General features: G+C 33.7%; 1 protein-coding gene across 1 annotated transcript in view; it reads right to left on the bottom strand.

Moving 5' to 3' along the window:
* Window positions 1-1,590: 1,590 nt before the first annotated feature.
* The window catches only part of LOC124543145 (zinc finger protein SNAI2-like), a 61,865-nt gene continuing 40,464 nt past the window's right edge, over window positions 1,591-22,991 (bottom strand). The window contains exon 3 of the mRNA XM_047121215.1: window positions 1,591-3,578. Coding sequence (XP_046977171.1) covers window positions 2,419-3,578 — 1,160 coding nt within the window. The 3' untranslated portion in view covers window positions 1,591-2,418. The remainder of the gene's footprint in view (window positions 3,579-22,991) is intronic.

The raw sequence follows: 22,991 nt of genomic DNA, 5'->3' as shown, positions 1-22,991 counted from the left end.
ATTTTTTTCACTTCAGAATCCCACACTGATTAATGAATTGACCTCATTCAATTTAATAATTAGGGTATTACCAACTAAAAACAAACACTAATATATATCGCTACGCTTTAAATATAAGTGATATATTAGAAATATTATAACGAGAAATTGACAAATGATTAATAAATTGACAAAATATTAATTAAAGGTGGGATTAGGTGCTCGAGTTTATAACTCTGCAATCTAAATTTTCTAAATCCTAATTTTTTAATTACTTAAATATGTAAATTGCACATAAAATGAGTGTTTTGTTTTCTTTTTAAATTAATAAGACGCTAACAACAACATGGTTAGAGCATTTTATATTAATTGATGCGTTCCCTAAAACTAATAATCAGCTTGATGTATTGAATGAATAGTATACATATTTGATTTGAATGCAGCTTTAAATTAGTTAAAAAATAATATAATACTATTAAATGCATATGAATAAATATTATCGTCTGAATAGACATAAAATAATTTCTATAAACAAAAGTAAATATGTAGAAGAAGAACTTTGTTGGGCATGGCTCGAAGCGGACGAAATATTGTTCGAAAATAAAAATATTTTCAATATTAGGCCAATCTATTTCTTAAATATATAATTTATGTGCCTCGTCCTACGCATATCAATCTTAAGTTATTTCGATTTATAAAAGTTTAACATGAATAAATTTTGATCAATATTATACAAATATGTTTCGTTGAAGTATCGCATTTTGACAATTGTTTTGTATGTTAGTGTGGTTGAAATATGCAAAAATGTGTATGTTTAAATCTCAAATGAACCTGATATAAAATGAGTTTCGTATCAAACTCAACATCGAACGCATATTAAATTCTATTTATACAGATATAGCTTACGAATAAACGTTTTAAGATTATTGTTGATTTTGTTTTGTATATAACAACCACAAACGTATTGGATATAAATACATAATGTAAATCTCTAGTTTTACAACGGCTTAGGTTTTGTAAAACTCTCTATAATGACGTACGGTAGTAAACTACACTAGTATGTAATACTTTATCACGCTCTGCTTATTATTCTATAATCGTTTAAAAGCAAATGATTATTCGTATAATTAACGTCATCAACTGTATCAATAAAAATTATATATCATTGGAGTTTATTACGACCCTTACTTTTAATATAACACATTCATAAAACTACGTGTCTTAAGATCACTAACCTATTTAAATGAATTACATCACAAATACTGCTCTCCAAACATTCTAAGCGTGTCTCTATAAAAATATTTTCTTAAATTGCATTTTATATTTACCGTATTTGCATTAAAGTTGTGTAAATTGATATTATTACAATATCTGAATACGATATTCAAAGGAATACTTACGCTAACGAATATTACAAATGCCAAGCTTTGGTTTTGTAAATTAATATGGAACTTATTTGTATAATACTCTAGAGTTTTAATATCTAAGTCGATTCGATCTTAACATACTACCTCTCTACATATTTATATGCACTAATGTTTACCCTTAACGTCGTCGGATATGAAAGTAATGACTGTTTCAGTTAATAATACTAGATTACACGACAGATATGCAAACACACAAATACAGTAACTCAAACATAAAACTGATACTTTTAAAACGGTTGCTTTTGTTTGAGAGTTTTATATGAAATTAACCAATGAACAGCGAAAGTGAAACGTTCAATCGTTACACAAACGGACCCTCACGAAATCTAACTGAATTACGAAATTGATTCAATTTGTCTTTCAATTTAGTTCTTAAACGTGGCTGCTTCGTGTTTTTAGAAGTAAAATAGTTATTTTTGTAAAATATATATGAAAGAAAAACTTTAATGTTTTATTTATTAATTGAACGCAATTGTACAAAATGCGAGGGGAGCGCGGGCAACATTTTGGTCCTCTGTCGGCGCGGGCGCCGGCCACGAAGCTACTCTCTACTGACTAGGCGTCGCACGCTACTCGTGCACTTACGACTTTCTCCTACTCACATTACTTTATTGCTCTCTTTGTACCACAGCTCGACGGTTTCATTAAGTCTCTACGTATCACCGTAACTACTATCTATAACGTCTCGCATCACGCGTGTGGCGTATACTTACCGTACGATTTAAAATTACTACGTATAATAAATTACGTTAATAACATTGCAGGCTCTTGACATAAATTGACACGATTAAATCCGTCGAAGCTGGATTTATCTATTTTCAAGAAAAAATACGTTTTTAACACCTTATAGAAAGAGCCGTAACAATATTAGGTACACAATTATTGCTTATCATTTTTTATGCCGCCGGATTTACAATCGCCTTACTTATATATTAATTTGTTTCAATATAAAGATGTAAAGAAGTTCATAGAGAAGTTATTCGTTGCAATTTTTGGTAGACTTCTGCTTATTTTACTCGTTCATGAAGACCAGACACGTCGTCTCCAGATGCTTTGTGAGGTAGCTCTTGAGAGCAAACGTTTTGTGGCAGCGACAACATTCGTAATTTTTTTCTGCTGAATGGGTCTGTAGATGTGCGCGTAGATTGGAGCGATCCGCGAATGCCTTGCCGCAGCCCGAGACGGGACAGTCGTACGGTCTCTCGCCGGTGTGTGAACGCAGGTGCCCCCGGAGGAGCCACGGCCGAGAAAACTGCTTGCCGCAAACGCCGCACACGTGCCCCATTCTGTGGGTGAGCACATGCATCGCGAGTGCGGGCATCGACACGTATGCTTTGCCGCAATCGCTGCAGCGCTTGGCCGCGTGCGAGTCGAGACTGCGATGCGTTTGTTTGTGTCTTGACAGATTTGACGACGTTGCGTATCGTTTGCCACATTCATCGCAATCGTATTTTACCATTTTATCTTTTGAATGTTGCGACGAGTTTTCTTCCATCAGTTCGGGCTCCAGTTCGAGCTCCGGATCAAGTTCTGGTTCGACTTCTGGTTCCATCTGTCGTTCAGGCTGCGTTTCGGGTAGGGGTTCGTGAAGAGCTGGCGGCATTGGTTCGGACAGAGTTTCGTGCATAGGTTGAGGCAAGGATTCTGGCAATCGTTCGGGAAGAGGTTCATTCGGGGGCTGAGGCAAAGCATCGGGTAAAGGTTCGGGTAGCATAACAGAATCCATGTGCGATGCAGAGATTGGCACCGGATTTAGAGGATGTAGAGTTTCGATGACAGGTACAGCCACTGAATCTACGAATTGGATTTGCTGTTCTGGCATTGGTTGGTAAGCGAGGTAACTTAATTGTGGTTCGAGCATGTATTCGAACTGCGGTATGGGTGCGACGGTTGGTAGCACGTGGTAGATAGGCTCAGGGGGCTCGTCCGCGATGATGAAAATGTTGGTTGGCTGTATGGTATAGGTATACACGGGGACGATGGGTGTTTCGGGAGGTTGCAGCATTGTGAATATTGGAGCGGGTGGGGGCGGTGGCGGTGGCGGTGGTGGCGGCAGCGGCAGCGGCGGCAGACTGTTGGCGAGGGAGAGCAGGTCATGTGCTGCTTCTGTGTCTGCTGCCGTCCGCTCCATCGGATTGCATGCCGGCTCTTCATATTCAGCACGACCTGCTTCTGTAACAATTGCAAAGAGTATTGAATACTATTAAATTTCAATTTAACACATTGTATATATTGAATACTTAGAAAAGAAAAAGAATAATCATTTAATATAATTGATGTGTGTATATAATACGTATGTATGTACCTATTACTCAAGTTTGCTTTGACTGCGAAATTATAACAAAGAAAATTACACTTCTCAACAAAATTTCTAAATATATCAGGAGCTAAATGCATTTCAGCATACATCCCCATTGAAATCACACATGGCATTGCAACGGACGCAGCAGACAGTTTTCATAATATTTTCCTTTGTAACCGAGCATAATGCGTGCATACATTAAGTAATATCTTATTAATTTAGCTTTATAGTCAAAGAAGGTACTTTATGGAATTGTATTTAATGTAAATAATTCATTATATTATAATTCATTGAGAACATTTTTACAAAGCCGTAGTTAGTTCGATAAAACTCGTAACTCACCCGAAACAAGGGTGAAAAGTTTCCTATATTGATATGCGATATCCTAACTAATATTATGTATGAAAAAATGAGTTAATCTGCATTTCACCTCTTAAATTCATGGTCTGAGCAAGCTTGTCCGGGCAGGTATCACCCAACCAGTAGATATTATGTATGTATATAAGTTAGAACAACAGTACACGAGGGACATAACATCTTAATTCCCTAGGTTAATATTTCTTACAACGTTATTGTCTCTAGGTGCTCCCAACTTACCATATAAAAAAATTACCTACTCGACCGATCATAAATGTACAGAACAAGACAAAGGACACCTAAAACATTCAGCAACATGCCTATTTTTTACCCACAGCCAATCAATAAATTGTACGATACCAATTCTTACATCAATAAAACTGCAATTTTGAAGCAAACAAGCTTATAGCGATTAGTATTTGCGGAAATTTTCAACAATGTCGTTTTTTTAGAATTGATTAAAAAAAACACATGGCTAATGTCAATGATTTTTTTAAAATTAGTTTCTGTTTTGTTTTTAATCCTAAGGCTTTCGTTTCATCCCATCGAAACTTTTAGTGTTATTACTATAAAATAATATGCCCATATACGGGTCAATTATATAAATTAGTCGCGCTAAAAATCAAATATATACAACTAGTTGTTACTGCGGCTTTGCCCGCGTTTTAGGAGGTTGGTTGGCATGTGTTAGAGAAAAAAGTAGCCTATGTACCTTGGACTTCAAGTATACAACAACAATAACAGCCTGTAAATTCCCACAGCTGGGCTAAAGTCCCTTTAGGAGAAGGTTTGGAACATATCCCACCACGCTGTTCCAATGCGGTTTGGTGGAATATACATGTGGCAGAATTTCTATGAAATATGTCACATGCAGGTTTCCTCACGATGTTTTCCTTCACCGCTGAGCACGAGATGAATTATAAAGACAAATTAAGCACATGAATCAGCGGTGCTTGCCTGGGTTTGAACCCGCAATCATCGGTTAAGATGCACGCTTCTCAGGGACTTCAAGTATGCTTCACACCAATTTTCATCAAATTCGGTTCGTTGGTTTGGTCATGAAAGAGCGACAGACAGATAGAGTTACTTTCACATTTACAATATCAGATTATAGTATATATATATATTTTGTAATATAAGATTTTCAATATTGCTCGACCGAATGTTCTCGACGCGTCGATATGTGCATGTGATGTTTTTAATTGATATCAATGGTTATTAATTTATAAATATATGGTCTTGGTCATTTCAAGGTTTGCACCAAATCCATTGTAACTAAGCAATCTGCTGGCCGTGAACTGTTAATAACCAGCGTATGATTTTCAATACCGGCATTTAATCAGAGCTCGCCGTTTACAGGCATTCATGCTATTCATGTGTTCTCCCATCTTTTGACATATACATATATAACATAACGAAAAAACTACAAAAAAGCCTATAAATAAAATGGTATGGTGTCTGTGGTGGTCACCACCGCCCATAACCTATTTGTGTATATTATATAGAGTTTACCTCCATTATTATATTTGTTTGTTTGTATGCAATCTCCGGAAATAATGACCTAATTCTGAAAATTTTTACACTGGTAGAACCAGCCTGTTAGTCCAGTGAATAAAGACAATACTGAACTTCGAAAAAATTAGAGGATAGCTGGATTTTTGGATGAACTTTATTTTTGTCTTTCTAAACAAAATCCCAAAAATCCAGCTAATCCCTAATTTTCGAGATGTGTCTTTAATTGTTATAGTATGATATATCACTCTTTAGGACGGTTCCCTAGTTTCGTAAGAACTGCGTATAAGTCATACAAAAAAAATCTCAATAAAGGTAATATAATTTGTTTCACACGTGTTTCCAACAAAATGAAATATACATCGAATAGTTTTGTTTGCTGAATAGTAATTAAATACGGCGATTAAAGGTTTTTCGTGTTAATTCATAATGTGACCGTTGTGTTTTAATTATCGGTATTTCGTGTATTTCACAGTTACAGTTTGTATATTATATGATAAATTTAATTTTAATGCTCAATTAAATACGTACAATTTCCTTTATTATAAAATTTAAATGATATCAGTTCGGGATACGGATCCCGGTCCATTTTTGCACGTTAGTAGTTTTAATATTATGAGATGCCCAACAATTTCCTGTACGAAAACTCTATTGTGGTAGCCAACAGAGGTAGGAAGTGGTAAAATATTTCGATTTGATGATGCTCAAAAAATTATTATTATATGGTTAACTTTTTTGTTTGATCTCAAAATAATTATCTAAATAGGCTATTTGACTGGATTTTAAATTCTATTTTATATTATTAAGTAGAGGTTCAGGAACTCAGTAAAAGCTGATTTATTTATTTCTAGTGCATAATTGCCGAAAAATATCGTAAAAATTCCATATTTAAAATGCGCGCGAAAACGCGACTTGGACAATATGGCGCTGCATTGGTATCGCTGATGTCACTTGCCTGTATTTTAATCTGTGTCACACATAGAAGGCAATCAAGGTTAACAAGCAAGTGACTTCATCATAAGTCCGGCCAATCGGAGCGTTTTGTGTCACGTGACAAACGTTTAAAAAAATGCATTTTTATTAATGGATTTTTGAATTGATTAATTAATATTTTTAACTTTCTTTAGTAAATAATCATTTTTAAACTCATAATATATAAAGATTACAATAATTGACACTTTATTTTTTGCATTGTCTAATAGCCTTTTGTTTATAATATAGTATAATAAATGTCCTACAAAATGTATGGTTCCATCAAAGAGTCCCCTCCTTCTAATATGCATCGATGACGAAGTTATCAACAATGATTTTTAACCAACAGGTATTTTATACTTGATTTATTGATAATAATCAAGTGAAAAATTGGACAATGATACGGATAATACTCTATACAAAATGTTAGTCTAAAATTTTCATTTATACACTAGCTTTGACATTTCTGTCAGCCAGTTCTGAAATTGTTCGGATAAAATAAGGGTGTTATTTACTTCCCGCGTAACCTAACAGGTCGAATCTGAACATCCTTCCATGGTCCCGGGAAAGATGAAAAGCTCCGAGACGGGTAGGTACTGTAAGTAATATGTAATATTTGTCTAACATATTCAATTCAAATTTAAATTAAATTTGTCGTATGATATAAATTGTCTATCAAAATTGTTTTGGAAACCATTTGGAAGGAGTTCAGTTACAGACTAGTTCTGATCATATAATGATATAATATTTTCCTAGTTTACTAACATGAAGTAAGTTTGTTGTTTTCGTGTGTCTTCCCTGTAATAATATTAAATTATAATCTATTATATTTTAGGTAATAATGATAATGTGTAATAATAATATTTATATAAAAATGATACGTGGCATTACAAAAGAACATTAAAAAGGCAGAACTCAAAGTGTACATAAAAGGATGTTATGACTCGATCGTTATAGTGGGATAAGGTTGACATTTTATATACTGAAATATTAGTCTAAACATATGTACAATATAAACAAGTGCATTGCCAATCGCGCGCTATTTTATTTGCTCATTTTCACAATGGAGACGACTTTCGCGCGCTTTTATAATTCAAAATGGTGGTTCTTCATTCTGAATTATTACAAATGGATGATTTGATTACGTTGGCGTTATATAAATATCGTGTATTTAAATGGTTTATTGTATTAAAAGCTGAGCGATTCTACATAGTGCGTTCAGTGAGGCTACCTACTCATTAGCATCGGATTTGGTCCAGTATGAAAATATAATTGACTTTTGGTGACATTATTTACTGTATTTATAATCTGTATATAAACAATAAACCCGTGCGTGGCATACCGCGCACCGTTCCATTCGCTTATAATAATATTTTATTAAATTTACATAATTTATAGTGGCTTAATAGTTGCCATAAAACTACCACTGGTTCGAAAATAGAATGATCATAGCTGAGAATAATTTGTAATAGGAGCTCAGTAAGATTATTTTTTTTACAATGTATTTGAAAAAGGTATACCTATTTGGAATGGCTTGGAGGATTTGATATTTGATTTTGATACTAATTGTAAATTATAATTGCTCTTAGAATATATTTATCTTTATATATAACTATTCTTCCCGATACTGAAAGGATCTATTAAAAGTCTGTGTAAAACTTTTATATTGAAGAAAAAATATACGAAGAAAAACATAAGAAATTGATTACGCTATAAATAATACATAACAGACACAATAAAATAAATTCGCAACTATATATAGTAATAAGACAAGGAATATTTTTAATAATTGCAATTAAAAACCTTTTTTGTTAAAACCGTGACAAAAAGTCAGTTTGACTTATGTAACGTTGCTGCCAGTTAAAACCAGTTTACCTTTAGTAAAAAAGATCTAAGTTGCATACATTTGAGTCAAGATCCTCTGAACGTATGGAGAACAATTTAACAAAGTTTAATTACATGTAATCATATGATATATTATAATAATATAATCACATAGAGAACAAGCATAGAGACAACCAACAACAACAAACAAACAACCACAGCCTGTAAATTCCCACTGCTGGGCTAAAGGCCTCCTCTCCCTTAGAGGAGAAGGTTTGGAACATATTCCACCACGCTGTTCCACTGCGGGTTGGTGGAATACACATGTGGCAGAATTTCTATGAAATTTGTCACATGCAGGTTTCCTCACGATGTTTTCCCTCACCGCTGAGCACGAGATGAATTATAAAGACAAATTAAGCACATGAATCAGCGGTGCTTGCCTGGGTTTGAACCCGCAATCATCGGTTAAGATGCACGCGTTCTAACCACTGGGCCATCTCGACTCTCAATAATAAGAAAAAAGGTTTTACTATCTCCGTACATTTGTACAAATTATGAATTTATTTCATTGTGTCTGTTATTTAAAACATAGTTTAAGTTGATTTCGCAAATTCTTACTTTTTTTTTCTTCGTATATTTTCCGTCAACATAAACAGACTTTTTATGCAGACATTTAATATTATAAATTTGAAAGCAACTATGTCTGTCTTTATGTCTGTATGTCGATTCACGACCCAACCGCTGAACCAAACTTGATCAAATTTGGTCTAAATCAAACTCGAACTCCCGGAAGGGACATATGTAGGCTTTATACTTTTTTGCCAAACACACCTCCACTCTAAAACGTTGAATAATCTTCTTGATAAACATAAAGTAACATTGTGTGAATTCTATTTCTATTTAAAACAATACATTCACTCATATCCAAGAGCATTTGAGTTTGTTTAAATTCGTATATTTATTTCTATCTAACAAACAAGCGAACGTGTTGTTCAGCGCCGCAGGAGGGATGAGACTTCAGTCACTTTATCGTAATCCTATCATTTAATAGCGCTTGTAGTTCATTGTTACGTCGTTATATTCAATCTATTTGACGTAGGAAATAATTACCTTTCAAAACTACCCGATTATAAGCAACTCAGCGCTCGAGACTCTATAATCTCCTGTATCGTTCTAACAACTACGCAAAACTTTTGTACCTGTCAGAAATAAAGATTTGCTTGCAAAATAATAAAATACGAAAGAAATTTAATTTACGTAATGTAAGCATAAAAGGTAACTTAAAGAGCTTTCAATATTTATAATACAGCGGAGGATTTGTCATATCAATATCTATATATCAAAACTTATGTATTTCGTTCATTTGCTATTTCATCGAATCATATTCAAAAGTAATAGTAAACAAAATTATATTTTCAAGTGAATAAAGGGGGTTCGGACGTAATTTCCTAGTACGCGATAGCATTGATTACCAATTACCAACATGTGCATATTTCATGCTCTACATTATATATGAAATTAAAAAACTCTTTTTAAAGACCCTTCATTATCATAACATACAATACTTTAATAAATCGGTGTATAAACGATTTTCTCATTTCGAAATTATTTAGATATGCTTGATACGAGTTTAACTGATGCATAGTTAACATGAGACCGAATGTTTAATTATGCTCTGTAATTGTATCATATAATAGTATACGTTGCAGTCAGAATATATATCCCAGACAAAATTATATCCGTTCGATAGCCTTAGTCAAGGTACATTTGATCACAAAACGGGGTCATGTTTGTTTTTTTAATTGAGTGTAGCCGGTAAGCATTCCGAGAACTCTTAGAAGTGCTCACCGGCCATCACTTACGACCGAGGTGACGACGCCATTCCTGATACTTCTCTGATAAGCGAGTAGGATTTTCTGAGAATTAGGAGCTGAGATGGCCCAGTGGAGCTGATATGGCCCAGTGGTTAGAATGCGTGCATCTTAACCGATGATTGCGATTTCAATCCCAGGCAAGCACAATTTGTGCTTATAATTCATCTCGTGCTCGGCGGTGAAGGAAAACATCGTGAGGAAACCTGCATGTGTCTAATTTCATTGAAATTCTGCCACATGCGCCATATGTTTCTGCCACAACCTGCATTGGAACAGCGTGGTGGAATATATTCCAAACCCTCTCCTTAATGGGAGAGGAGGCCTTAGCCCAGCAGTAGGAAATCTGCAGGCTCTTAATTTACTTTTAACTTTAAGCGAGTAGAATTTTCTAATTTTGAGAGACTGTATTACACTTATGGAGGAATCCTATCTGTTTTGTTGAGGAAGTAGCATAGACTGCTGCTGGTGCAAGTTTGTGGTAAACTACTGATGTCCACAGATCGTTAATACACGTGAGGTATTATATGTTTGTATCTTTGTGTAGGACTAAGAGTTTTTCAGGATTAATACAAAATATCGTACAAAATGAATCCTGAATCACGTCACTGCGCAATGCGGTTCATTGCTGATGGATAGTCCGGTTGCTACTGTGATTCACGCCGCGGTATCGACGGACACCTGTGGCGCGTTAAGCTAGGCTTATCCAGCTTCGGCGTAGAGGGCCGTGTGAGACGGTCTTGGTGAAGAAGGAGACAGATGAGTGGGAACGAGAAAACACGATACATTTTGGCGGCGACGACAAAGACGTCGTTTCTCATAGCTTCATCGGCCGGCCTATAAATGATAGCGTGTCCTTGAGGCTGTGAACGCGTGAGAGCCGGTAAGCGTTCGGATTTAAAGTATTAACGGAATGTACACTGATTTAGTATTTAAAGAATAAGCAGGTGTTAAAATTAATGCCAAATATCCGAACCTAAAAAGCTTAACTGCCTTAAAGAAAGTACGGTGTACCTATCAAACAGCAACAGAGGCACAATAAGTCTTAATCAGCAGAAAGTGAAAAATTGTCTGGGGGGAAAACAACTGTCTACCGAAGAAAGTTTGTAGAGAACAAACAAGAGGTCAAAGAAAATTTTACAACAATACTTAATGCTAAAATTTCTCCTACTAAAATTAAATATTCGTATTCGTCATCTTTTACCAACTGGTGGGCATTGAGTTGTTTACCATGTTATACGTTAGTACGTACAAAGAGATGCTGCACACCCTTCGCACCTTCTCTTTCTTATAAAACACTCTAGGCTTTCTAGCCTAGCTTCTCCGTCTCCCAGGAGAACCTAGAAGGCTACGTAGGCGTTTCGTTTGGCTAATTTAACCAATTGGCTGCGACAAAAAGGTCTATTCATTCCCGAAGACGTGTTCTTCCACGATATATTATTATCAGCGTGAGTAAGCGCCGGTCGTGCTTGCAAGAAGTCTTAGTGTGCGTGAGACTAAACAAAGGACAGCAAAATTTTATGCTGTATTTGTTAAGTTTATTTTATTACTAGCTAGCGACCCGCCCCGGCTTCGCACGGGTGCAATACTGATACTAAATATCCAACATAATTTGTTTATTTACCACATCACTTTATCAACTTCTAAAATTATCAGTGTTTCCTTACTATATTGTCCATTTTTTATATACAAAAACCTACCTCTCGAATTACTCTATCTACTAAAAAAAACCGTATCAAAATACGTTGCGTAGTTTTAAAGATTTAAGCTTACAAAGAGACATAGGGACAGAGAAAGCGACTTTGTTTTATACTATGTAGTGATTAAGTTATCGTCATATCAAATTCGTGCGTGATTAGATCTATACATATACCGCAGTCTAAGGATCACATATTCGTGTTATATTAATTCCCTAGATGACACGTATACAGAAATGAATCTATATAAACTATGCCATTAGTCAAATAACGAGCATATTCCCAGTCAAAAGTTATTTGCACCGGAAAAAAGTTCGAACTGTAACATATTTATATTTTAGATAGAATTTAAATTCTAAAACATTTCAAAATTGATTTTGATTTCGCGTTGATAACTTTGACGTTTGTTTTATAGAAAACCGCTTTTCATTTAATGTAATAACGAAATTGTATTTACTAAAATTTCATTTATTAACTCTTCTCTAGAATAGTTCGAATACAAATAACTAAAACTATGAACTATGTTTAATTTTTGACTCCATGATTATTCATAGTTCCTAATCTAACTAGCGATCTACTCCGGCTTCACACGGATGTAATACTGATACAAAATATTCTACAAAATTTGTTTATTTACGTCATGACATTAGAAATATCTAATGATTATCAGTGTTACTTTACTGTATTGTCCAAAAAACCTTCCTCTCAAATCACTGTATCTTTAAAAAAACCGCATTAACATCTGTTGCGTAATTTTATTGATCTAAATATACATAGGAACAGACAGCGGTAAATAATAATAGTGTAAATAAGCGGCTTGGTTTTATATTATGTGATGATGATGTTACTAATGTTAACTAATAAACAATACATTTATTCGGTATATATATATAATTCCCATTATTATAGTATATAGTATTTTTACATAAATTTGTTTCCATTAATTTTTACGTTCCGTGTAATGACTTAATAACTTTTACAGTTAAAAATAACACAACGTTGACGAAGATTATAATTTCTTGTTGAATTAACATTTTCTTGAATGGTTTTATTCATAAAAACGGAAAACTAAGCGAAAAAAATATAGAAACGTCTGTGAAGTGAAATGACCACAGTAAATCGTAAAACTCGTTACCGCTTAAACTAAACTTTTTTATCGTAAATAATATTGAAATTTCATAAATGTAGTTCATTTGTTTACTGGTATTATATTACTAATTTTATGTTGTAACATTTTTTTTAATTTACATTCATTATAAAACCTAATTATTTAGTTTATTCTTGCTTGATAAACTATTTTCGTAAATAACGGAAGACTATAGTTGGGTTTGCTTTCTTGTAGTTATTGCATCATTTTTATCAAATAGTATTTGATGTGTAATATTTCCAAAAATCAACTCGAACTCATCAGATGGTTCTTGTCTTAAGAAAATGCATGCCGTATAAGACGCCATAACCTAAGCCGCAAAGATTCTTCGTAGCGGATGTCTTGTAGTGGTAAACATTATTATTTAATTGTAATACTTTTAAGTTGAAATATTTTTTACGTTATCCAACTTTGAATCGTGCTCTTTTTATTACGATAAAGCAATGTATATATCAAGGCTGTTGCCATAAATCTTACTGTACTGTTGTTTCTAAAAATATAAATTGCATTCTTGCCTATTTTATCAAGGACTGCAATGAGATTATGATTCGAAACAAGTTGGGGCTCAGATTGTGTTTGAAAAAATATTTTGCATCCCAGGCTTAAGTCAAAATCAATATTGTTACAGTGTTGTTTTGAGCTTTGAAAAAAATATTTACTTTAAACTATTAGTCTTTTATCCAGGTTAAAAAACCTTTTCATATTCGAAATATAAAATGTTGGTTTCTATACGAACATGGAATAAAGAAAACTTTTTATAAATCGATTATAAAAAAAAAAAACAAATATGCTCTTTTGAGATTCTGAGCTTGAACCCAAAAGTATCGAGAGTCATATGACGTTAGTTTTCAAATCCTTTGTAACCTTGCTGTTGTTTTAAAACGCAGCGAAAATAATCAGAATTCGTTGATCGGTTCACTGAATTGGGGAAAACAGTGGTCCATTTATCTGTTTGTTATCATTCGAGTATTTTGTTTGGAGCTAAACCCCAATACAATACTTTGATTGAAGCAATAAATATGTATATATATTTTGAACAAAAACTCCAGTTATTCTGCGATTGAATTGTGCAAACCTTAAAACATATTCGACAGACGATGGGTTCAAAATATTGTGAGCTTTAATGTATACATTTATTTTAAATATGAATATCAATAATCTACAACAATCAGCAGTGCAATTTGAATAAACAGATCAAAGATATAGAATAAAAACGTACCTAGTCCATTAACTTTACATTGTTAATACTTTATGGGTCTCTTTCTGTCTCCGTATATAAAACGCGTGAACATTGAACATTTTTGTACATATTTTGAACATTTATTATAAAAGCGATGGAATAAAACTTCAATTATAATCATTCAACAGGGTTCTGAGCCTTTTGTCTGAATTAAATGGTCCAGTCAAAATAAAACAATTGGCATTATACACGACTTTTAAAATTTTTATATTTATAAATTAATAAAATGCAATGATTGTTCAAACGATAGAAACACTTATACTAAAAAGAGAATACATTTTAGTAATTATATTATTTTACGATCACGTATTGAAAATATTTGCCCATATACTTGCTTTGACATGGGTTCAAGAAATAATCAATAAGTACGCTAGGTAAATCAGTGTCGTTTCGATCAATTATCTCTATCTAATTAATGCGAAACACCGCCCGCATTGATGCTGCGGTGTCACTCGTGTCCCTCATAAGACGATAGCGGAGAGACGTTATTAGGGAACGTACCTTTGAATACGATATAACAACGTCCCGCTTCTATAAACCGTTATATGTAAAATATATTCTACAATATCGTCCCTTTTTGTGAGTGACATATTTCTTTTTTATTTTGTATACTAAGTCGCTCATTTGTTTTTATAAATCATTAATTATTATTCTAAATAATATAAAATAAAGTTGTTTTTCTCTTTTTTTAATGTCTGCTTGCATCACTTAACAAATTTTCATATGATTTTCGAAAATGAATGATATAAACGATAAACGAGGATATTATAATAATAATATCCTATATATGATAAACAACCTGGGCCCTCGACTTTGTGCGCGTTTGAATTTAACAAAGCATTTGTTTCGTTCGCAGATTGAATCGATTTATTAATTCTGCATTAGGAAACTAATACGATATTAGGCCGTTGGTGGAATGTACCTGACGTGACAGCGGCATTGCGAAAGGGTTACCCACGGTACTGGACAGTATTTGGAGATTGTAGCATGACTTTTTACATAGGTACATATGGTAAAAAATAGTTATTTTAATGTTACAAATAGATATTCCAACTTTTTGTGTTGAAGATATTTTGTATTACGACACAAAATAGGTGTAGCATCGGAAAATGCAATGGAATGGAAATAAAACCGATTTCTGCCGATTTACACAAACAATAGAAATAGCTCCATATCGCGCCATTCGACGCTATTCGTCGCTATAGATTCTCGCGTCAGAGAAAGCAAGTGTTTGTAAATCGACGTGTCAAATTGAAGAAAATATTAGGTCATATGATATTACAAGTTATTACGTTTGTGCAAAGATCATATTCGCATGAGAAATAAATATTTATAATTTGGGATAGCGTACTCAATTCAAATGTGATCGGTTTTACGAATTTTGTTTGATGCTTCATTTAAATTGTGTCGTACTATATAATAGTGCTGAACTATAACGATTTATCCAAAAACCTTATATCGTACGTTAAAATTTAAGAGATACATCAAACTAATGTAAGAGAAAATTACGTCCACAATAATATGTGTCTATCAAGATTTTTATTTAATACGGATTTGTTAATTACTATTTATTATTTTATTATTATTTATGGTTGAGCCATTTTCTCCAATCCCTTATTACTTATTCAGATAATAAAATGAATTACCTTGGGCATTTAATATCGATTAGAATTATTTTGTTATAACATTTGAAAGAATACTATAGAAATTATGAGCGTTTCCAAACTATGTATGTGCAACAAAAAACGTTTGCTGTGAAATGGGTCGTCGAATAAACGGGCTGTAACAATAAAATTTTAACCTTGGCAGTTAAAATTTGAATCGATAAGGCGTGGACAAATGTTGATCTATGTTTCACAATAACATTATTATTCTCATTTCTCTCTCATCTTTGACACATAAACGAATAAATAAATACATTAAGTACTGTATGTTGTTTTGTCAAGCGCCCTTTCATTTTCCTTTTTAATTAATATTAGTAAAGTAACCCCGTGCGAAACACAGGCGATTTGCTAGCTTGTATTTAAACTTTTAAAAAATTCTGTATAAAAATTTCTACTATTCATAGAAGGTAATAAAAAAATATTACAACCAGATCTTGCAACGGGATTAAATTCTATCCGTGTAGGTATTCCAACAATTTCTTACGCGAAAATATTAAAATGTAGAAAATTCGTAAATATTTTTCAAGTATATCTGTCATCGGATGTGACACTCCTAGTTTGGGCTTCTTGATCTTTCAACTTCACAATATAGAGATACTTCGGCATCTTTTTAAAGTACAAGTTACTTTATCGGAGATTATTTATTAATATAGAAAATTATCAGCGCATAATTTCCCAGTTGCATTAACAAATATATCTTATCTGGATCCAATATCTCCCAGGAATATAACGACTGCTCATAAAGAGCTGTCTAAGTCTGAGGTCGCGTGATTTTGGGCAACTACGTATGCCCGTTTGATCAGACTTTTTGGCATCCGATTACTATACTAAAATACTGAATTCAGAGCGGCCAATTTCCATTTGCATTGTTTCACCCGATACTGTGCGAATGGCCTCTCTTTCAGATACGCGGACACGTATCATCGTCTTAGCGCGCTTTTCGCCCTTTTATATTGTTGCCGATATGGAGATATAATATACCTCAGTCACAACTACAAGAGTACGGCTCATCTGAGTTAAGACGATGCCGCGACGTGAAGACTCAAACCACCCGACTTATACAGGTAATAAACAATCACGGTTATTTTGGTGAATAACACGTCTGAATAACACTGAAACTGGTCTGAACCTAAATAAGGTCGGATGTGTCTTACCGGCGATGATCAAATTCAGCGTGGACAGGAAAACGCTGCATCCTGATTAAAGAGATCAGAAAAAGCTTCTCCTTCTCAGAACCCTGGATTGGGAAAGATTGGTTTCCGCATAGTACATATATCCACAATTATGGCAAAGTAGGAAGCAATCCCATTTACATATCGCCATTTCAATAATGCCTGCAAATGAAAATTAAAATAGAGCGTAATAACTCTTCCAACATTTCGAATTTTATTTCCCAGTTTTTCTGACATGTTTCGTTACAGCTTATATTCAAAACTACACGAACCGTCCATTATTTAGAAGTGATGTCAATGTCGTTGTGATTTTAACAGCTGTGCAAAAACCAGTAGCGGTTGTATTATTTATTCTTTACTCTTAGGTTTAATAAAATAAAATATGCCTTTATAAAAATCTAAATCATGCAAAGGTAATTTTAGTCCCCAATTCTTAACCGATTATTTTATTTCCAGTTATAGCGAAAACTAATTGATTAATGATGTTTTTTTAATGTGTGCCTTCATATTTAACGGTTTCAAATTACCTTGAAATCCGACAAGTAAACTGATAATTCATATAAACAATAAATATAATGAATAATCGATAATTAATTAATCTTAAATTCGTCCAAGAATTGTGTGACTGCAATAGAAATAATGTCGACGACTCAAAATGCCCACAGATAAAATAAATCCGCAAAGACAGATTAGCAAGAGCGCATATTAAGCAATAACAGAAATTTCAGGAACTCCGCACGACTTGTAGAGATATCGATGCTGTAACTGATAGTAGGGATTTTCAAAAGCCTATTTTCACTAGAGCGTGGAACAGCCGATTTCAGGAGAATCAAATGCATCATACCGAAACTTATGCGTTGGATCGTTGGATATTCTCGAATATGCGGTCTCGGCATGGAATCAAACAATGGATACATCGGTTGTCATTTTTAATTATAAAATATACAACACTCCGTAATTAGTAATGTTGCTATGCCGTGCGGTCTCTCTTCTTTTTTTTTACAATCTGAGTAGCCCATATATACACATATACATATACATATATAGAGTCATATTGTATGATAATATTTAGCTTTAAATCTTTTCTGAAATAGATTTAATATAATGATAGAAATTTGGTGTCGAATTATTGTATTTTTTGCGTCATTCAATTTAAAAAAAACCGTCGCCTTTTTATATGTATATAGGAAGATTACAGTGCAGCGTATTGTTGATATATAAATAAATAAAATAAATTAAAAACTTCCATTCGGTTGTCACTGTTACTAACTATTTAAATGAAATGAAATATATCCGTGTAAATGCTCTTAAGTGATTAATATCTGTCCAGCTCTTAATTTTGTTTTCAACTCTTTGCTTTTATATAATGAATATGCCTTTGCAAATTTATCCGTATTTTGATATTACAATAAACCGAAGTGTATAAATAATATATAAATTTAATACAGTTGTTTTAAAGCAACGAAGAATAATTATAACGAAAAAGGTTTGATATTTTAATTTAGATTTTCTACTCTACGTTCTCTTCTGCCTGTACGTCGATGTTATGACAGTAAAACCTCTTTAGTTGTAATTTATAATTTAGCCTAATCAATTATTCTAGTATTTATAATATCATATTAATCATTTGATTCTTAGCATTAAGAGAAAGTTAAAGATATTTACATACAAATCCGGATAAGATAGCACACATCCGTTCGCATATTTTTGTACCAAACAGCAATTCTTAGTATACACATTGATTGTTTCATACAATCAAATATTTTAGTATGTGTTTTGAATCGACCAGGTATATCAAAGTAATAATATTAATTTAACATCCGAAGTACATCATAATAATAAACATTGATAGAGCGATATTAGAAATATCATCCTATTTAGTCCGCTTTGATGTAAATGACTAGGTTTGTGGAAGCCCCTCCCGACCCCCGGCTACCCTCCAGCCGCCCTGAGCATTTGAACGAAATTAAAGGGGTGACACTCGATTCCCACTCTCTAAAACCAAATATAAGAAAATGTATATGTTAAATGCTGCAATGTAAATCAATCCAGCACACAGGCTCTCACAAAGACTAATTGATATTTTGTATTACTTTGATATTTGTTTTATATTCAAATGCCGTGCGTGATTTTAAAATACTGATAGAAGCGTTGACAATGTCAGAGCGAATAAATCCGTTTCGTATGCCTACACGAACGTTAATTAAGTGTATTTGTTATAGTTGTCTCAGACCGGTGTGTATTTATTTTTATTAATATTAGACATACAGTTATATCCACAAATATATTTTATATAAATAAAAAAAATAATTGAATGCCCGTCAATTTCGATGTTTCATCGGCCGAGCGGCCAGTGAAGGCCACATTTTTTGTTCTCTTTGAACATGTGTCACTTGTATAACAAAAACTGTTTCATCGGGAGCCTTTCAAAGAATATGAAGACCACTAGGGAATTTTAATTATTCCGTAGAACCCTAATATGATTGAAAATCTGACTATGTTGTCCGTCCGTATTGCTTGCGGCGAGGGCGGCCATAACGAGCACTGGGCACTTTGAATTATTTACCTATTCGTTAATGGACTACGTTTATATGCGTGTACCTACACTGGCTGAATCTCAACCTTTGTCGTACTATTCAGTTTGGATATAGACCGACTATGGCGCGTTATGCACGCTTTAGTCCGAATACAAAGAGTTTAACAGCCCGCCCCACACGTCCGTATCAACAATATTTTATTTCAAACGTATCATAATTTGCAATATGCAATTCTTATTATTTCTAGAGGAAATTATTCATGGAAATCAGTGTTTAATTATGTTTTGATCATATAAGCCGACATGTCTCAGTGGCCACCATATTTATTGTCTTTTTATGACATAGTTGGCAAACGAGCAGGAGGCTCACCTGATGGAAAGTGACACCAGGGGGCGTGCAGGCGCGTATATGAATTTAACACAATACCGACAACAGAGGGTTCAATTTTGGATATGTATAGTTCAACAACTCGCATATGAAATTCTACCACTGTTCCACTGACTGTTGTGAAGAGGCCAAGCAAACAGTAGTCTCGAATTAACACAGAAAATTTTGCAATAATATTTTTATGCAAATTTTGCAAAATTCACTAAATTAAAGATACTGCATGTTTTTAATTTAGCGAATTTTGCAAAATTTCTTTAAAATTCAATATTAACATTTAAAGTGCGGTAGTATCAGAAATCTAAAAAATGTTTTTGCATTTGAAGGCCCAATTTATGAGGAATGTTATTTACTTTCCGCTACAGCCTGCGGGACAAGGGAGGGCGCAGGGCCGTTTAACGCGGGAGAACTAAGCGCGCATTGGATAGTTATATTCAATTTGTTACGTCACATGAAACAAATCAACCGCTTAAACATTTGTGTTACAGAAAATTTGACGATTTTATCATTACATCAAAGTAGTTTTATCCTAATTTATATTTCTAAATACTCGATTCATTCAATCAGTGACAGAAACCTTACAACAACAACAACAGCCTGTAAATTCCCATTGCTGGGCTAAAGGCCTCCTCTCCCTTTAAGGAGAAGGTTTTTGGAACATATTCCACCACACTGTTCCAATGCGGGTTGGTAGAATACACATGTGGCAGAATTTCTATGAAATTTGTCACATGCAAGTTTCCTCACGATGTTTTCCTTCAACGCCGAGCACGAGATGAATTATAAAGACAAATTAAGCACGTGAATCAGCGGTGCTTGCATGGGTTTGAACCCGCAATCATCGGTTAAGATGCATGCGTTCTAACCACTGGGCCATCTCTGTTCTTGATAAACAAAATTCAACTGAAAAATATAGCATTCCGTACATCTCTAGTTTCTAAAGCGATGTTTCAAACGAATCATAAATTAACAGTGCAAAAGTTACATTACGATTGTTCGCTGTTATTCTATGTACTTAATTTAAACTCTTACTATTGTTAGAACTGTAGTTATTCCTAGTGCAGTGGTGGAAGCAAAATCCCATAGTGCTTCTTATATTTATATGTTTAGCGTAATACGAATAGATTATAACGAAAACAAATGTTCGTCATTACAGTTACATCTTTATTTTCACCTGGCTATATTGCTTTTTATTACATAGGCGGTAACTATTTTGACCAATAAAAAGCAACTTTAAATATTTTAATGTATTTAAAATATTTAATATTCTATTAAAAAATATTCTCGTAATTACTGACCATACACCTCTACTGCGATCTACTGATTTACACGCAGATACAATTTAATTAATTTAAATAAATTTAAACATAAAACGTAACTATAGAAAACGTATAAATGTGAAATTACTCAAATCTGTATTGAAAATGATATTAGTGAATCATGCAACTGGAAAGTAAATATGAGCGTTACTTTTTAGCACAATAAATAAACTCTTACCTAAAGCTCCGATAGATCTAGAATTGACAAACGGACTTTAAATACAATGGCGCTAGCATTGAGGATAATTAAATTACCAGACAACCACACATACCGAAGCGCTGTTTCGGATAAAGAACATTTTTTACAGGATTTTAAGGATTTCAATTTATACGAGGCATCTGCTCTTAGTACCTATTCATAGCACTCGTAAGATTGGTGACGCTAGCTTCCAGCGTCAGTTGAAATCAGATTGCTTAAGATGTTGCAGTTTTTAAGTACAAGATATGCCATTTGAGCGTGAAAATGTTTACGCTTTTCCAATAATAACTGAAAAAAAATATAACGTTAAAAGGTCATCAGGATAAAATGTGTACGAAAATTAATTACTTAAATGATATTAATGAAACAGTGGAACGTTTTATTTATTATTATTTTTTAAAACAGCCATATCAAAGGTTACATTTAATGTATGAAGTATGCTTAATATCTGAAATTGGTTGTGGGTGTCGTTTCGATTTCAGATAGTGCTTATTATGTACTTCAATCGTATGCCATTGTTACTGTCCACTAAATAGCTAATAATGTCATATGCAGGTACAAAATGCGTGGGATTTATTAACTCATATGTGACCTATGACTATAACAAATGAACACGATACTTACGTGTTCAGAATGACTACACTTGCTTTATAATTGTTTTTATAATCATTCAAAATTCGGACCACATATTAAAATAGCTAACAAGTGTTTCATTTTGTAAATAATTCTATGAACATTAATAATATAATAATAATATAGCCTATAAATTTCTCGCTGCTGGTCTTAGGCCTTCTCTGCCTTTGAGGAAAAGATTAAAAACATATTTTCCCAAAGCTGGGCTTGGGCATTCTCTTCCTTTGGGGAAAATATTAAAAACATGTTTTCCCAATGCTGGTCTTGGGCCTTCTCTCCTATTGGGGAAAGATTAGAAACATATTTCGTGCTACTCTCATGCGTTGTTTTCACATGTGATAGAATTTCGTTGAAATTAGACACATGTAGGTTTCCGCGAGATGTTTTTTCTCTCCCGCCAAACACAAGATTATAAACACAAATTACGCACATTATAATTGAGTGGTGCGTGTCTGGGTTTGAAACCGCAATCATCGGTTAAGGTATAAGTGTTCCAAATAGTTCGTTCTTCTAGATAGATTTAGTTATAATAATGTTTTGTGACTTTTATTCAATATATATGACGACCCCCATGGTCGAGTAGTGTGTACACCGATTTTCATGGGTACGCCACTCTGAGGTCCCGGGTTCGATTCCCGGCCGAGTCGATGTAGATTACCATAAGTTTTCTATGTTGTCTTGGGTCTGGGTGTTTGCGTCGTTAGTTCTGATTTCCGTAACACAAGGGGTTTTGCTACTTACATTGGGATCAG

Source organism: Vanessa cardui, chromosome Z (genome assembly GCF_905220365.1).
Source record: "Vanessa cardui chromosome Z, ilVanCard2.1, whole genome shotgun sequence".
Classification (NCBI taxonomy): Eukaryota; Metazoa; Arthropoda; class Insecta; order Lepidoptera; family Nymphalidae; genus Vanessa; species Vanessa cardui.
Note: the sequence above shows the minus strand (reverse complement) of the source record. Positions and strands in the feature narration are given on the sequence as shown.